Genomic DNA, 18567 nt, shown 5'->3' with positions numbered 1-18567 from the left:
CCGCCGCTGCAGCTCCGCAATAAAAAACATATCAGTAAGTGGATCGGACACGGTCCGCCGGCGGCGGCGGCGCCAACATTGTTAGTGTCGGCCTTTTTATCAGGAATGTGAGTCACATGAGATCCTGGGAGCCGCGGCCGGCGGCTTTTTCATCCAGAAACAAAGAAATTGAGGAATTAGCTTTCAGAAACTAGCCGGCCAGACATCGCTACGCTTCCGTTCTACTTCTAATTCATGCTTAGGACATTTCCTTTCATCTGCACGGCAGCACAAACATTTCAATGTTTTAGAAGAGCCTGAATGTAGAAAAGTGTTGTTGACATTTATTTACTTGCTTAGTAAGAAGCCGTGAATCGTTAGCGGTGCTATTAGCGAGGATCACGCCTCGTTTAAACGACGACGTTTCGAGCGACGACACCTTGTCTGTTGGGTGTTGCATTCCGTGAAAGAAAAGTTCCAGATTGGGCGCCGGTTTAAAACAAAAAAAAAAAAAAAAGGCGGCTGCAGTGGATCCAAGCGTTGTTGAAACATCAAAGCATCAAAGTGAGGAAAGTTTTGCAGAAACACTCGTTTTCCATTGTGGTTCAAACGGTTCAAACGGAGCCTTAGCAACGTGGCGACGGTCTCCATCCGAGGCATTCAGGTGATCATTCCCCCCACAGCGGGGGGTGAGGGGTGTGGGGGGGGGGGGTTGGTTGGAGGTGGGCGGCGCCCCCGCCTGGGCTCTCACCCTCGGCTCTCATTTGCAGCCTTTAATAGTCGTCTATATTAGACTCTAATCTGCCTGATCCCAATTTAATGGCGCTTCCCCGAGCCAGACGAGGCAGGAATACTAAGCAGGGGGTCACGTGGCGGGGGGGGGGGGGGGCTCTGCCTGGGGTGGGGGGGGTGTAACAACCCTGCATGTTGGCGTCTTGACTTATCTCCTTCGATATTCACCACCATTTTTGAATTGTGCCGCGGCGCAGCGATCTGAACGAGTGTCGACGCTCAGAGCTAACAAGTCGGCGCTCGCCAGTCGCGGCGCCGTGGAAACGCAGAAACACCAACAAGGCGCCTGTTCACAGACATCTGCTGTGGCGGGGAGGAGGGTGAGGGCCCAGGGGCATTGTGGGTAGAGCTGCAGAGTACACAGCACTTTCACACGCCAAACAAAGGAGGAGAGCAACAGACAAAAGTACCGCATCAATTAAAGGTGCCGAAAAGGTGAGAGGAGAACTTTCCACCACCTTCATGAAGCCGAGACACTAAGAGACATTCTGAGACAATAAGAGACGTTCTGAGACAATAAGAGACGGTCTGAGACAATAAGAGACATTCTGAGACAATAAGAGACGTTCTGAGACAATAAGAGACATTCTGAGACAATAAGAGACGTTCTGAGACAATAAGAGACGTTCTGAGACAATAAGAGACATTCTGAGACAATAAGAGACGTTCTGAGACAAGAAGAGACGGTCTGAGACAATAAGAGACGTTCTGAGACAATAAGAGACATTCTGAGACAATAAGAGACGTTCTGAGACACTAAGAGACGTTCTGAGACAATAAGAGACGTCTGAGACAATAAGAGACGTCTGAGACAATGAGAGACGTTCTGAGACAATGAGAGACTTTCTGAGACAATGAGAGACTTTCTGAGACAATGAGAGACTTTCTGAGACAATAAGAGACATTCTGACACAATAAGAGACATTCTGAGATAATAAGAGACATTCTGAGACAATAAGAGACGGTCTGAGACAATAAGAGACATTCTGAGACAATAAGAGACGTTCTGAGACAATAAGAGACATTCTGAGACAATAAGAGACGTTCTGAGACAATAAGAGACGTTCTGAGACAATAAGAGACATTCTGAGACAATAAGAGACGTTCTGAGACAATAAGAGATGTTCTGAGACACTAAGAGACATTCTGAGACAATAAGAGACATTCTGAGACAATAGAGACGTTCTGAGACAATAAGAGACATTCTGACACAATAAGAGACATTCTGACACAATAAGAGACATTCTGAGACAATAAGAGACGGTCTGAGACAACAAGAGGCATTCTGAGACACTAAGAGACATTCTGAGACAATAAGAGACGTTCTGAGACAATAAGAGACGGTCTGAGACAATAAGAGACGGTCTGAGACAATAAGAGACGTTCTGAGACAATAAGAGACGTTCTGAGACAATAAGAGACATTCTGAGACAATAACAGACATTAAGAGGCCTGATGTTGCTGGTGTATACCAGTACCAGTACCAGTACCAGCAATACCGATCTTATTAAAAAAAAAATCTTATTTTGACTCCAGGAAGAGAAGCTGCACTCGTACAGCTAATGGAGATCAATATAAATACAAATAAATACATAAATGATTATTATTATTTGCCTTTTTTTTCTTCTCTTCTTTTTGTCATTATTCTTCATTTTTCTTTCAGCCTTTCCTTTCTTTTTTCTTTTTCTTTTATCACTTATCTTTTTGTTTTCCTGAATAAAAACTACGTACAGGACAGTTTAATTGTGTTTAACCATTTTTACTTTATCTGTTATTATCTCTCTCTATATATAATATATATATATATAATATATATATATATTATATATATATATTTTATCCTCTTTTTTTTTTTTTTTTTTTTTTTAAGAAGCTCCAGCTGTTCTGGCTGTTATATTTTCCTGCTTTTACGCTACAGATTAGATAATTTTTTAAAATGAGTGTAGTACGCATGTAACCCTACCGGCTGAAGAGCCCCATGTTGCAGACTGGGTGTCGTGTGCAAATAAAATACAAAGACGTCAATGTTTTTCACGTAGAAATGCTTCAGTGCTTCGTTGAGCCACGAAGGATCGTAAATAGAAGATAATAAATCTCATGTTCACACATGTGGTGGTTACAGGCTCTGCAGCACAACATTATGTCATATATTTTCACCTTATTATGTAATAACGCTGCAATTTGTAATAACATTTTTGAACACATTTTTTAATAACTTGTTCCGTATAAAATGCGGGTTGAATGATGAAATGCACTCAGTGGGACGTACAATCTGGTTTCATTTACAATCTGGTTTCATTTACAATCTGGTTTTATTCCTTCAAAAAAAAAAAAAGAATTCCTGGTGGAAATACTGTGACTTTATAAACCTACCAGCCACAATAGCGGGTGATCTATGATGTTAAACAGGATTTAGAGAATTCTACTGTCGCTCTGTTGACAAAGACTGTCGTATAATTCTAGTCCAACTGAATCAGAATTTTTTTTCGGATTTTCAAATATGTATATCTATAAAGGGTCAAATCTATTACATAATGCACCAAATTATTATATTTTCTTTAAAAAAAAAAAGTATTTTTGTAATAATTGTTGCATTATGTAAAACGTTATTACAAAATGTGGCAGATTATTACAGAATGCAACATTATTACATAATGAGTTGGGAAATGTATACATTGTTACACAATGATTTGAAAATGTATACATTGTTACATAATGCATTGGAAATGTGTACATTATTATACAATGAGTTGACAATGTATATATTAGTACACAATGAGTTGAAAATGTGTACATTATTACACAATGAGTTGAAAATGTATATATCATTACACAATGAGTTGAAAATGTATACATTATTACACAATGAGTTGAAAATGTGTACATTATTACACAATGAGTTGGGAAATGTATACATTATTACACGAGTTGAAAATGTATATATTATTACATGATGCATTGAAAATGCATACATTGTTACATAATGATTTGAAAATGTATACATTATTCCATAATGCATCGGAAATGCATACATTATTACACAATGAATTGAAAATGTATACATTATAACATGAGTTGAAAATGTATATATTATTACATGATGCATTGAAAATGCATACATTGTTACATAATGATTTGAAAATGTATACATTATTACACGAGTTGAAAATGTATATATTATTACATGATGCATTGAAAATGCATACATTGTTACATAATGATTTGAAAATGTATACATTATTCCATAATGCATCGGAAATGTATACATTATTACACAATGATTTGAAAATGTATATGTTATGACATAGTGAGTTGAAAATATCGACATCATTCCATAACGCACCATTATTACAGAAAGCGTGGCCACAGGGTCGTAATGTTCTGGGCGACTGCCGAGACATGAGTGAAGTATATCAGAACATCGAGAAGATAATGTTCTAAGAAGAAAGGTGGAGCAGAAAAAGACGGTGAGGAATCCACAGCTCCACGCTGCTTCTGGCCCACGTGAGCGTGGCGTTCCTAATAAAGCGCTCCGCTGGAAGGACTCGGCACAAAACCAATCCCTGGAGTCACATTCTTCACGTTCACAGCTTTTAAGAGAAACAATACGGCTCCGCAGAGCGGAGTTCGCTCAGCCGCCGCACTAAAAGAGGAAACAGTAAAGCGTGTCTGCTTTAACGACGCACACTAATTAACATTCAGAAACAGTACATTAAATGGAGGCTGTGAAATCTAAAACACAGCGTGTACACGGGGATCGGATCTGGTCAGCTCCGGAGGAAAAAAAAAAACCTTGATGTGGAGCCATTTGCATTTCATATATTATATTTGCATTTAATTTCCCCTCGCTCGCCGCCGAAATTCATTTGCTGGTTTGTGGAAAACATTTCAGGAAGAGGCTGCGAGGAGCCATTAAGGCAAAAGTGCTTCACTTAAAAATCAGGCAGACGCTTTAAATCTGCAACGTCCAGGTTCGGATGGACAAATAAACCTGAGGACAGACGGAGAGAAGGACAGACAGCAGGACGAGACAGTTTAGTGACTTATTGAGTTTGTATATATTTTGTTTTATATGTTGAGGACAAACTGAGGTTTTTTATTCTACATGTTGAGGACAAACTGAGGTTTTATATTCTACATGTTGAGGACAAACTGAGGTTTTATATTCTACATGATGAGGACAAACTGAGGTTTTATATTCTACATGTTGAGGACAAACTGAGGTTTTATATTCTACATGTTGAGGACAAACTGAGGTTTTATATTCTACACGTTGAGGATTTGGGGTCTTTTTGTCGGGCAGGTTAGAAGAACCCATGTAGACAGTCTGGGTTTGCAGGAGACGACGGTGGACGGTGGACGGGGGACGGTGGACCGGCGGTTGCAGTTGGACCCGGCTCACTGGGAGCGGAGAAAGAACTCCACCCTCCGGAGCTTTCTATGACCTTTACACAGGAAGTCAGGATTAGGGGAGATGGGGTGTGAAAAGGCACGAGTTTTATGAACGTGAACATAGCTGCGTGTGTGTGTGTGTGTGTGTGTGTGTGTGTGTGTGTGTGTGTGTGTGTGTGTGTGTGGACTGCCAGGAGCGGCAGGTTGGTATCTGCAGTGCGACGGAGTGGAGATTGCCGGCTGGGGGATCATTACAGGGGCCATAAAAGAACGATTTACAGGACGACCAGTGAGTGGAGTCAGCAACACCCCCCCCCCCCCCCCCACACCCAACCCCCCCCCACACCATCAGCTCCACCCTCCAGTGCTGTACCATGCCGGGTCACCCAGGACAAACAGCCCAGCCGGAGAATTGGGGGCCAACGGGAGCCACGGCTGAGACATGGAGGAGGTGAAGGACGAGGTGGGGGGGTGGGGGGGATAAGGTGGGGGGGGGTAGGGTATGAGCGATATTCACATCCAGTAGAGACGGCTCCTGTTCTGTCTTCCCGCCTGAGGCGTAGCATTCTACTCCGGTCTGCCTCGGCGCCGCCGTCTGGGAGGAGCCGGGCCGGTAGGCCAGTTTCAATCCAGTCTGACCAATCGACCACAGAACACCTTCTGCAAGTTACACTACTGAAAAAAGTAATCCAGAGGTATGGACACACCCAGCTGAAGTCTCAGGATACAGTGAGGAGCTTCGCTTCTGGCGGCCCTTTGGGGCAGAAACGTGCTTCAAACCTCCACATTCCATCCTGTCAGGACGCTATTAGCTAGGATGCTATCAGGACGCTATCAGCTAGCATGCCACCAGCTAGGACGCTATCAGCTAGGATGCTATCAGCTAGCATGCCACCAGCTGGGACGCTGTAAACAAGGACGCTATCAGCTAGGATGCTATCAGCTAGGATACTATCAGCTAGGATGCCATCAGCTAGAACGCTGTCAGGACGCTATCAGCTAGGACGCTATTAGCTAGGATGCTGTCAGCTAGGATGCTATCAGTGAGGACGCTATCAGGATGCTATCAGGATGCTATCAGCGAGGATGCTATCAGCGAGGACGCTGTCAGCTAGCATGCTATCAGGACACAATCAGCTCGGATGCTGTCAGCTTGGACGCTTTCAGCTAAGACGCTACAAGTTCTAGAAGTTACACTACTGAAAAAATAATCCAAAGGTACGTACACACCCAGCTGAAGTCTCAGGATACAGTGAGGACCTTCACTTCTGGCGGCCCTTTGGGGCAGAAACGTGCTTCAAACGTCCGCATTCCATCCGTAGAAATCCTTGACAGGACGTGAACAACCTTCCTCACAATTCCCCCGAATCCCACGGCGCTCTACGTTCTACGTTTCTGGCAGACGGGGATCACGGTGTGAAGCTACCCTCCTTAGTGTAACTCAGCACGTAACTCGATGTAGCGCGATGCTACGTGCTAAAAGGGTTTCAGGTTCACACACTAACCCGAAATCTGATCACGGTGACCGATACTCATGAACAGCGGCTCCGTCTGCGGTACACGGAGTACGTACAGCGCAGGGCGTAGGGAGGCGCTACGCCCTGCGCTGTACGTACCGTAGGGGCAGTTGGGTACCGTAGGGGCGGTCGGGTACCGTAGGGGCGGTCGGGTTCTGGAACCTTCTAGGCTGTTGTCGCTGACGCAGCGTCGATGTCGAGGCTCTTGAAGAATCAGGGTGGAGGCACGTCGCTCTGCTTTCCACTGTTTGGCATTCTAATCAACCCCCCCATATGTAACCCCCCCCCCCCCACACACACACCACCCCTCCTCCACCCCCACCCTCCAACCAAACATCAGAACCAGTTTGTGATGGAGCCCTGCTGAGTCCCCAACCCCCCATCCCCAGGCTGTGTGTGTGTGTGTGTGTGTGTGTTTTTATTCATTTTTTTAAATCTTTTTTTTAATATATTGAGTAATTTATAAAAAAAAAAAAAAAATCACCATATTAACATCTTATCTCATCAGTTTAGTATCAGTATCTCATCATACATTACATTTGTTCAACATTTTTATATTCAACTAATTCTTCTTCCACACTTCACATTGGCCAGTTTTGCATTTCAGTGAACCCACTACTTTCAAATTTTAACTTTTAACCTTCAAATGCTCTAAAATTGTGAGTTGTTACACGATATAATTAAAATTTTTTGTGGAATACATTGTCAGATACTAGACAATGTGTATCTCAGTTAGTATTTATACAGGTACTTTGTTCTCGGGGAAGAGCGCCGCAATAACCTGGAATAGTGACGCTTATGGCGTTTTTAAGAATTTGAACGTTTTGAATGTCTCGTTTTCAGTAAAAACATAAAACGTCATCATGGGTTCACAGGAAGGTTTTAACTGACTATTATTCATCTGAAATGTGACATTTGAACCCTTTGAAAAGCGATTTGTTGTTTTGCCACAGGAGGTCAGAGTTCACCGGCGCCGTCTAGATCTACATGGTATAGCTCTATGGTAACATCACTGAGTTCCCAGATCTACGTCTTCCTGAATCGTTTGACTCTTTCAGCTAGAAAAACAGACTTTTGAATTCTACCTGGGTTTTTTCGGACCTCAGCTGAATCTCTTTGAAGACGACTTTGATCTCCTACCTGAATTCTTTCAAACACATAATTTCGTCTTTTGACCACCTGGAACGAGACGTCGACTCGTCGATATTTGCGACTGTAAACATCTCAAATAAACCCCATTTGTAATGAACGTCACCCTTTAAATCAGTGATTTTCTTACTTTCTAACAAAGACTAACCAAAGCAGGATCCATGAGTGCGTAAAGTCTGTAAATCCACTAAACTCTCCACGACTCCTTTCGGCACGGCGACGACGCACCGTGCGACATAAAACCCGAGAAATCTCCACCATCCTGCTCCCCGAACAGATGTTTCATCAGATCGTCTCGTCTCGTCCCGTCACTCCCGCAGGAAGGTTTTGCTCCTAAACCTGAGCGATCGTCGCTGGAATCCAGACGTTTGAGGCAGACGAGCCGCGGGAAGGTGGAAGACGAGACGCGGGGTTTTGACAGGAGGCTTGATTTGGAGGCGTGGCGACGCCCCTGATGTGTGGCGCTGCCGCGTGGAACCGCGGAACAAACCGTCAGACCGGAGGAGGTGAAGAGCTCGTAAAGCGAGTGAGCGACAGGCGCCCGCGAGGAAAAGCTGTTTGGATTGTCGCCGCAGAAACACTCGCCGGGACGTTGCCGGAGTTTCCAGAGGGGACGGCTGCACAGCTGTGAAGAGCAAATGTTCTGCAGTGTGTTTGCTGGAGGCCAAGAGAAGAGAACACGGATTGCTAAGTTGCCCGAGTGAAGAAACAAACTGAAGAAAAAGAAGATCTTCTTTCTCGTGTCGCAGCGACGAAACTCACGAAGAGAAGCAGAGGAACGGGCGATAAGAACTCCGAGCAAACCGTCTGCGTGAAGGAACACAAAGCATCCAGAACCTCACCTGTCAGCGAGGACGCCATCAGGACGCCATCAGGACGCCATCAGCTAGGACGCTATCAGGACGCCATCAGGATGCTATCAGCTAGGACACTATCAGGACGCTATCAGCTAGGACGCTATCAGGACGCTATCAGGATGCTATCAGGACGCCGTCAGGACGCCGTCAGGACGCCGTCAGGACGCCGTCAGGACGCTATCAGGATGCTATCAGGACGCTATCAGGATGCTATCAGGACGCTATCAGCTCGGACGCTATCAGGATGCTATCAGGACGCTATCAGCTAGGACGCTATCAAGATGCTATCAGGATGCTATCAGCTAGGATGCTATCAGGACGCTATCAGGACGCCGTCAGGACGCCGTCAGGACGCCGTCAGGACGCCGTCAGGACGCCATCAGGACGCTATCAGGACGCTATCAGGATGCTATCAGCTCGGACGCTATCAGGATGCTATCAGGACGCTATCAGCTAGGACGCTATCAAGATGCTATCAGGATGCTATCAGCTAGCATGCTATCAGCTAGGATGCTATCAGCGAGGATGCTATCAGCGAGCATGCTATCAGCTAGGATGCTATCAGGACACAATCAGCTCGGATGCTATCAGCTAGGATGCAATCAACTCCTCCCGACTCACAGGAGGACGTTTCTGCTTTATTCTGTTGTCTCTTTCAATTAAACACTGATTTCCCTCTCGGAGGCGAGTCAGCCTCCATCAGCCTCCGTCAGCCTCCGTCAGCTTCCCTCTGCGATTCGACTGTCGCATCCACAACTTTAAAACCAGCGAAAAACAAAAGCCTTGGCTGGATGTTTAATAAGACGCAGAGAAGCCAGAAGGATCTTTATGGTAAATGCCACAACTCATTAGGCTAATTACCCGATCACACGTTCGCTCCGCCGCTAATAAGAGAGTCGGCGGCGGCGAGAGCGCGCGGCGGAGAGGAAACACACGTCTCCTCGTAAAGCTGCATTCCTGCAATTAGTGGGGAGAAACAATAAAGCCACAGACTTCCTGAGCAAAATAATTAAAAGACGAAGTGTGAGCCGCCGACTGCCGACGCTTTTCAGTCCCGGTTCAAAGCCCTCAGCTGCCTCGCGGCTTCGCTTCGCGGCTTCCTGGCGGGAAAAACTCGCCGCGCTGCTGGAAACCAAGCTGAACCCGGATCTAGCCGCTTGTCGGACCCGTCGACGAGGCGCGGTTTACGTCGTCAGCATTAACAACCTGCTGAATGCTGAGCGTCGTGTGATCGTGCTCAACGGGTTCTGGAGGTCTACAAGGTTCTGGTCCAGATGGGTTTTTTTTCTATTGGTTTCGGTCTGGAGAAAGTCCGGGTCCGTGTGAGCCCCCCCCCCCCCGTTCTGCAGCAGCCCCTCCCTGATGATGCCTCCGCCGTGCTGCGGAGGTCCCAATGCGTCACGCTGGGGTGGCTGTTCTGACTTCCCCCCCCCCAATCACCACCACCACACGCCCCTCCCCCATAACTGAACTGAGCTAGCCGCTGCAGCTTCATGCTAACTGCTGGATTGTTAGTGCACGTGCACATGCACGTGTGCGTGCCCCCCTCCCCCTCCCCACCTCCCCCTCCTGCATGTCAGCAACTGTTTTACATTAATTAACGCAGCCGGCGCTAGCGTCATTAGCATTAATGTATTCTCAGTAGAAGAGTGGAGGTACAGTACCGACCCACACGTCTAACTCACAGACACACCTGGGGGAGGGTGGAGGGTGGAGAACCCCCCCCCCCCCCCGTTAATCTGCCCCCGTTCCCAACCCAGTCTGCCCCCGACTCAATCAACACCCCCCCAACCCCCCCTTGTCCCATTCAACCCCCCCCCCCCCAGTCAAACTGTTGTGCTGAATCCACCAGAAAATGTGATTTAAAATGTCTCTTATACACTTTGAATAATTCCCTTCATTAATAGATAATACAAGCTCATTGTGTGTGTGTGTGTGTGTGTGTGTGTGTGTGTGTGTGTGTGTGTGTGTGTGTGTGTGTGTGTGTGTGTGTGTGTGTGTGATTGGGGAGGTGGGTGGGGGGGTTAAAAAAGAAAACATGATGGGGGAGAGAAAAAGGAAACAAAGTATTTTTTATATATTTTCTAAATAATTCGAAGATGCTTCCTTCAGATGTAAAATTCTCCAGACTGACAGTGACAGTCATGTGACCTCCTGGCACACACACACACACACACACGCACACGCACACGCACACGCACACGCACACGCACGCACACACAGTCGTTAGCCCCGACGTGCCTGCCAGGTGAGGCTCTGGGCCCTCGGAGGAGGGGCTTACCTTTGAAAGTGACTGTTGGCGTGAAAGAGAAATAAACGGCGTTTTAAGGGTCAGCTGACACAGAATGAACGGCGGCGAGACGGCGGCCAGACGAACGGCCGCTGCGGCGGCGAATCAGACGCCGCGGCGGCGGACAGAGCGAGATTAAACACAAGCTGCTGCCTTCCGGCGCCATTTAGCTCGGGTGGGGGTGTGTGAGTGTGTGGGTGTGTGTGTGTATGGTGGGGGGGGGGGGGGGGGGGGTGACCAACCTGTAAACTGCCCTCTTGTCAGATTCCAGCTGGGCCTGGGGGTCAAGGGTCACGCTGACGGAGGTGTTCCCCGCCGCCGAGGCTGCTGGGATGTGGACCTGTGGGGTCTTGGTGTTCTGCTGGCTGGTGCCCGTCATCTGGAGACACACAGAGCAACACACTCAGTGTGTGTGTGTGTGTGTGTGTGTGTGTGTGTGTGTGTGTGTGTGTGTGTGTGTGTGTGTGTGTGTGTGTGTGTGTGTAAATAGAAATTTTAAACTCAAAAGTGCAAAAGAAATAAAAGAGTCCAGGATATCGTAACTTTTAAACCGTAAGCAACTTTCCCAAGAAGGGACTTATATCACTATACCATCTGTGACCACTAGATGTCACTGAATGACCACAGAAAGCTGCTACAGGGAACCCTCCAGTGTGTGTGTGTGTGCGTGTGTGTGCGTGTGTGTGCGTGTGTGTGTGTGTGTGTGTGTGTGTGTTTGTCATCACCTCCCATACGAAAACAAACATAACATACAAAATACGTCCTCGTGTCTTCGTCACAGCGTTTTCACACTCTAACCCGACATCAGCTGACAGGTGAGCGACGCCTGGTGGGCGGAGCCTAGCACTGTGAATATAATGATTATATATATATATATATATATATATATTTCTGATCAGCTGGAGAAGATGGACGTCACAGAAATCCTCGAGACGCGTCTGGAGAAAAAGTCTTGGATTTGATGTTTCATCGATCATGAATATGAGCAGAAACATGTGATTCTGCTCTGCTCAGTAGATCTGTGCTGTCCTCTCCATCCTCGCCCCCTTTTACCCCCCCCCCCCACCTCCCCCTTTTCATTATTTTGGAGTGGGGGGGGGGGCTGAGAGAGGAAGCTCCTAGTCTTAATCCCGACACCAAATGGAAAATAAATTAGCTTCTTCACACTTAACTAGCTCTCATTTGCATATTGCAGCTCGGGACGCGCCCCTCCCTCGGCAGTAATCCTCCGGTGTGTGTGTGGGGGGGGGGTGGATGTGTGACCCTGCTCCACTTCACCTCTGCAGGTCCTTCGTCCAACAGGTGAGTTAATTAAGCAGTGAGGCTGGTGTCAAATTACAAGAGCGATGACATTTCTGAGCAGTCGCTGGCATGAGGGTGAACACATGAAAACACCCCCCCTACATTTGTAAAGTAAATTACAAAACTATTTCCGTTTAACGTTTTCTAGTAAAAAACCTGGACGACAGAGTCAAACCACGACGGCGGCCATGTTTGTTTCCGAAAAAAAAAATCCGAACGCTGGTGTCGCGTAACGAAAACAGACCCTGGACGGTCCAGCGGGTCTGGTCGGGGGCCTGAGGGGGTTCTGGTCCTCACCTGTTGGCTCTCCTGGTACGATGGCGGAGGAACGCTCTGGGTGGCCATCATGGTCACTGCAGGCTCCGGGGACACATGTTGCATCGTGGGACGCCGTCACATGGAGACTGAGGCGGCGGTGGAGCGAGGCCGGGAAACCGAAGAGACAGAGAGAGAGAGAGAGAGAGAGAGAGAGAGAGAGAGAGCGAGGGACGTGAAATCCAGTGTTGATTCTATTCCGGGCCACCGGGGGGCGCTGTGGTGGAAACGACACTTCAGGTAGCGGCGGGTCCACGACGACGCCGATTGCAGCCGCTCTGCTTGTTTACTAATTACGGCGGCGGCGGCGGCGCTGGAGTCACCCTGGTCGCCGCGGCGCCGTCAGCGAGCCAATCAGGGCGGCTCATTAGGGCTCGAGTTGCCGGGCTAATTGCTATTGGACGGAACCCCGCAGGGCTGAGGGCCATACCCTGTGGAACTCCGTCTGTAAGCGTCGTGCCCCCCCCCCTCTCCCCTGGTGAGGGGGCTAATTGGTGCAGCAGTGCTTCACACACACACACACACACACACACACACACACACACACACACACACACACACACACACACACACACACACACACACACACACACACACACACACACACACACACACAGCGTTAGGCTCCTATAGGCGAGCACAGCTGGACCCCCACCCGCCCCCCCCTCCCCCCCCGCAGGTAACCTCAGTGCGTCGCCATGACAGGAGCTGCTAATGTGGCGGCGGGGAGCTGCTTTGATGAACGTATGAATGTCACAGGAAACGTCCTGAAAGGTTTGGTCACGTTTGCCGCCGTTCAGGATTCGCGTCGTCAAACCGACGGCGAAGCCTTACGGGGGCGGCGGCGGCGGCGGCGGCGGCGTCACGGCCTGCAGCGTTTCATCATGAGCTACCGAGACGGAACATCCCGCCAAAACCTCAAAACATCACCGCCGGCGCCACGGGGAAATAAACGTGGAAATCGAGCCGGGGCGCTAACGGTGCTTCACTTCACTTCTTCACCACGCCGAGCGACAGACACACACACGAAGCAGCGCCAGGGCATTCTGGGTAATTTTCACTGACAAGCGACAGGAACTCTCACTCGTTCACTCAGATGACGGAGTGAAGCTGGACGACATGTTCTTCTTCTACAATGTTTAAAAGAGAAAAACGAGATTAAAAGGCTCGACGCCCAGAACTTCATCTGCTGGGTGTGTGTGTGTGTGTGTGTGTGTGTGTGTGTGTGTGTGTGTGTGTGTGTGACACGGGACTGGACTTATTGGAAATAAAACGATCCGACATGTGGATTTTATAGAGCGGCAGCAGAAATTAAACGACGTTTCATCACAGGAAAGTTTGAGTTTAGCGCAAAACAAAAACAGATTATTTGAGTTAAGAACAGAACTTCCTGGAAAGAAGCAGTTCGGTCGCCTGGAAACACGGTTTTATGTAAAATATATAGTCATTGGGGAAAATGCAAACTGAATTTTTCAAGTATGAATGATTTTATTGGAAATGTTTATTATTTTAACATTTAAATGAGTCAAACATGTCGACGTGATGGAAACAAGAAGGCAGAGCTAGCACGCTACATGCTAGCTCATGTAGCGTGAGGCGCGACATGAGCGTGCGATGCTACATGAGCGCGCGGCGGCGCTACATGAGCGTGAGGCGCTACATGAGCGCGCGGCGGTGCTACATGAGTATATCGCAGCGCTACATGAGCCTGGGGCGCTACATGAGCGTGCGGTGGCGCTACATGAGCATGTAGCGGCGCTACATGAGCGTGAGGCGGCGCTACATGAGCGTGAGGCGGCGCTACATGAGCGTGCGGCGGCGCTTCATGAGCGTGAGGTACTACATGAGCGTGCGGCGGCGCTACATGAGCATGGGGCGATACATGAGCGTGTGGCGATACATAAGCGTGCGGCGGTGCTACATCAGCGTGCGGCGGCGCTACATGAGCATGAGGCGCTACATGAGCGTGCGGCGCTACATGAGCGTGCGGTGGCGCTACATGAGCATGTAGCGGCGCTACATGAGCGTGAGGCGGCGCTACATGAGCGTGAGGCGGTGCTACATGAGCGTGCGGCGGCGCTTCATGAGCGTGAGGTACTACATGAGCGTGCGGCGGCGCTACATGAGCATGGGGCGATACATGAGCGTGTGGCGATACATAAGCGTGCGGCGGTGCTACATCAGCGTGCGGCGGCGCTACATGAGCATGAGGCGCTACATGAGCGTGCGGCGCTACATTAGCGTGCGGCGGCGCCTCGTCTTCACCGACTCTTGTTTGCGGAGAGTCGCTCCGTCTGGCTCCTCATTCCGGCTGGTATCAGCTGAAAGGCATCTCTCCTCTCTTATCAGCCCTCATTTTAATTGCAAATGCAGCGAGCGTGTTGGTGATTAAATGGAAAATTGCACATTAATTGATGAGACTGAAGATAAAGCCATTCCAATGACCGCACTGTATTTTCGGCGGCCGCTCAGGTTTTCGCCCGTCCCTCGAAGGAACGAGCCACCAAGCGCCGAACGTGAGCAGCCAATCGCGGCTCCGCAAACACCCGGGGGGCGGCCGAGCCTCCACGTCCAGACGGGGACGGGGACGGGGACGGGGACGGGGACGAGGACGGTGACTCCGTCACAAGGCGCTCGGTTACACTCTGAACGGCAGAATTCACTTTGAGGACAAACGACATGTTTGTTCCTCAACAAAGGCCTTTGAATTATTACAGGGTTCGTAATGCGCCGCGGCTGAAAAGTGCCTGTAGTCGCAATCAAAATTCAGAAGCAAAGCAGAAAATGGGAAATGAGAAGTCGGCATAAAATTATTCCAACAAACATCAAAGGCTCGGTGAGTTTGGTATCGGAGGCAGTCGCCCTCTTTCGCTTCTATTCAGCTCTCGATTTTCCAACAATTCTCCGGTCGCCGCCGTCGCGGAGGGGGAGGCGGCGGTTTCCCGCCGTTTCCCTCCGGCGCTGGCAGGAAGAGTCTCTGCTCCCGCCGCGGCCCGCCCGTCTCCACGCTCGTCTGAAGCCGCTGAGGCTGCGGGGCCGTTCCGCTCTTCGCCGCCGCTCCACTTCCATTAGCCGCGGAACGGAAAAAGGCTTCCCGCCGCAAACGCGGCCGATTAGCACAATGTGAGCGGCTTCGCGGAGGAACGGCGGCGGCGGCACGGCGAGCCGTGACCCGGTCGCGGCGTCGCACACCACTTCGTTGACAAACTGTCATGGCGGCTGATCAACACTTTGCGGCGGAGCGGCGATGGAGGTGAAGAGACGATCCGGCTCACAGACTGAAAACTGCTCAGTAGAGTAGAGGAGAGGAGAGTAGAGTAGAAAAGAAAAAGTAGAAAAGAGCAGAGTAGAAAAGAAAAGAGTAGAAAAGAAAAGAAAAGAGTAGAGTAGAAAAGAGTAGAAAAGAGTAGAAAGGTCTGAAAAGAAAAGAAAAGAAAAGAGTAGAAAAGAAAAGAAAAGAGTAGAAAAGAAAAGAAAAGAGAAGAGTAGAAAAGAAAAGAAAAGAGTAGAAAAGAAAAGAAAAGAAAAGAGTAGAAAAGAAAAGAAAAGAAAAGAGCAGAAAAGAAAAGAAAAGAAAAGAGTAGAAAAGAAAAGAAAAGAAAAGAGTAGAAAAGAAAAGAAAAGAGTAGAAAAGAAAAGAAAAGAGTAGAAAAGAAAAGAAAAGAGTAGAAAAGAAAAGAGTAGAAAAGAAAAGAGTAGAAAAGAAAAGAAAAGGATAGAATAGAATAGAAAAAAGAATAGAACACAATAGAAAATAGAAAAGAAAAGAGTAGAAAAGAAAAGAGTAGAAAAGAAAAGAAAAGAGTAGAAAAGAAAAGAGTAGAAAAGAAAAGAAAAGAGTAGAAAAGAAAAGAAAAGAGTAGAAAAGAAAAGAAAAGAAAAGAGTAGAAAAGAAAAGAAAAGAGTAGAAAAGAAAAGAAAAGAGTAGAAAAGAAAAGAAAAGAAAAGGATAGAATAGAATAGAAAAAAGAATAGAATACAATAGAAAATAGAAAAGAAAAGAATAGGTGGTGAGTGTGGAGGCCATGGTGACGTGGTTGAAGGCACCTGAGATGATGAAGATGATGAAGATGAAGATGATAAAGATGAAGATGAAGATTGGGTGTTTAGTCTGTAATTGAGGCTCAGTCGGCTTCGGCTTTTTAAAATGTAATTTCCGCGTCACTATGAGCACGACTCACCATGGTGCAGTTCACCTGCCAGGCCTTTGGGGGCGCTGTGACTCACCAAACACACCAAAACCAACAACTGTGGGAAATGTGAAATCGCAATAGCTCAGCGTACAAAAGTGACACACGTTTGTAATAAAGGCCGACTTATAGGTTATTTGACATGTGGAATTAATTTACTATCATTAAAGGTCAACGTCAACAAACGTGCAAAATCAAGGATACGACTTCATTCAACATGTACCGGATACCACATGTATTCTATAGCGCTGAACGTTATGTCATCTTGAAGGCAAAGCTCTGGGCTTCTTGATATTTCCGATCTTTGCGGAGCCGTAACTTCTAAAATCTACCGAGTTGAAAAGGTCACCATGTATTTTTTCATGTCAGCTTTCAGAGAATCTACGATGTCTTTTCCCTCCCGGACGGTTCCACTTGGTTAAAAAAAACCCAAAAAAAACTGGCCTCTGGGCCGTGGACAAATATAGAATCTAATTCCAAATCACTTTATCTGCCCCCTGGTGGCCACTTGCTGCATTGCACTTAAAAAAATCTTGTCACTGCGACTGAAATAGTCACTTAAAGGTATACAGGAGGATTTTCCCGAATTGTAGGAAAGACCCGCCCTCTCCACCTTTTGAAAAAATGCACATGCGCAACGCTCTCCCTGCTCCCGAGACGGAACGCCGACTAAAACGTGTGCGAGAGACGTGACGAGCCCAGTTCTCCTCGTGCACGCTCTGCTTACAAGTCACAAGTCGGCAAAACAAACTAGTCAACCCTGGAAAGTTACAATACAGACGTAGATCACTTTTACTGGAAGTGATTTGAAATGGATTTCTCCAAATAGAATGCCAAACTTTACCTGTGGAGTAGAAACTTGGCGACTGAATCATCAGTAGGAAGCCCAACCTGGGCTTTCATCGTGTGAAACAATCTCCCCAAAAACACTCTGGTCTTGTTTCTCTCTTCCGAAGCCTTTCTCTTCTTCTCAAACACTTGGAAGACACTTGTTCTCTTGCGACCCTCTGCCATTTTCAAAGTACCAGGTGAGAACTGCGAGCTCGCTGAAGGCGTAGCTCACCATAGACACCTGAAAGTGAAAACCAATAGATCCACGCTACCTGGGGACGAGCGACGTACGACGGCCTGACGTAATATATCACCAGAATGATTGACAGTTGGGAGGACCAATAGTCTTGATGATCCACCCGGAAGAAGAACATCCTCCTGTACACCTTTAATTCTACAAACCTTCAGTTTGTAAATGAAATCATGGGGGGAAAGCAGGAGCGAGGAAACCAGGCGGGGAGTTTATAGAATCGAATCACAGACGTGAGTCTGGTAGTGGTTTTGGACGAGTTCGGTTTGACGGTTTTCTCGATCAAGATCTATAGAGCTTCATCTGAGCCAGTGTGGATTCTGGTTGGGCTCTCCTGAACAACGAAAAATAAACCGCCTTGATGTCCATGTGCACATTTACTTACTTGCTAAAGCGCTCGGTATCGATTAACCGACCGAAACCTCCACTAACTGAGGCAGAGAGAAGAAGACGCCACTTTCATCGGGACGGGGCGCGAATCTGAGGAGTCCGATCAATTCCCCGAGATATGAGGAGCCGGGAAAACTAGAAGCTTGACTGATTCAGTCAGAGAGAGAGAGAGAGAGAGAGAGCGAGAGAGAGAGAGCGCAGGCGGCCGAGCGTCAGAACCTCCGACCGGCCGGCCGCCGTGGACAACATCCCGATGTCACCTTGGTCGGGTGTTGCGCTTCTGCAGGAGAGATGAATAAATAAATCAGGTGTT

The 18567-nt window shown here is 47.8% G+C and overlaps 1 protein-coding gene across 4 annotated transcripts in view; it reads right to left on the bottom strand.

Moving 5' to 3' along the window:
* The window catches only part of pknox2 (pbx/knotted 1 homeobox 2), a 78596-nt gene that overhangs the window by 17085 nt on the left and 42944 nt on the right, over positions 1-18567 (bottom strand). For 3 of the 4 annotated variants that reach the window (XM_080508314.1, XM_080508316.1, XM_080508315.1), the window contains 2 exons: positions 12576-12682; positions 11219-11355 (listed from right to left, as the gene is read on the bottom strand). In XM_080508314.1, the coding sequence (XP_080364440.1) occupies positions 11219-11355; positions 12576-12659 (221 nt within the window). In that variant the 5' untranslated portion in view covers positions 12660-12682. The remainder of the gene's footprint in view (positions 1-11218; positions 11356-12575; positions 12683-18567) is intronic. The other variant, XM_080508317.1, reaches the window with a different exon arrangement.

Source organism: Blennius ocellaris (assembly GCF_963422515.1).
Source record: "Blennius ocellaris genome assembly, chromosome: 14".
In the NCBI taxonomy this organism is placed as follows: Eukaryota; Metazoa; Chordata; class Actinopteri; order Blenniiformes; family Blenniidae; genus Blennius; species Blennius ocellaris.
This window is presented reverse-complemented; position numbering and strand designations above follow the sequence as displayed.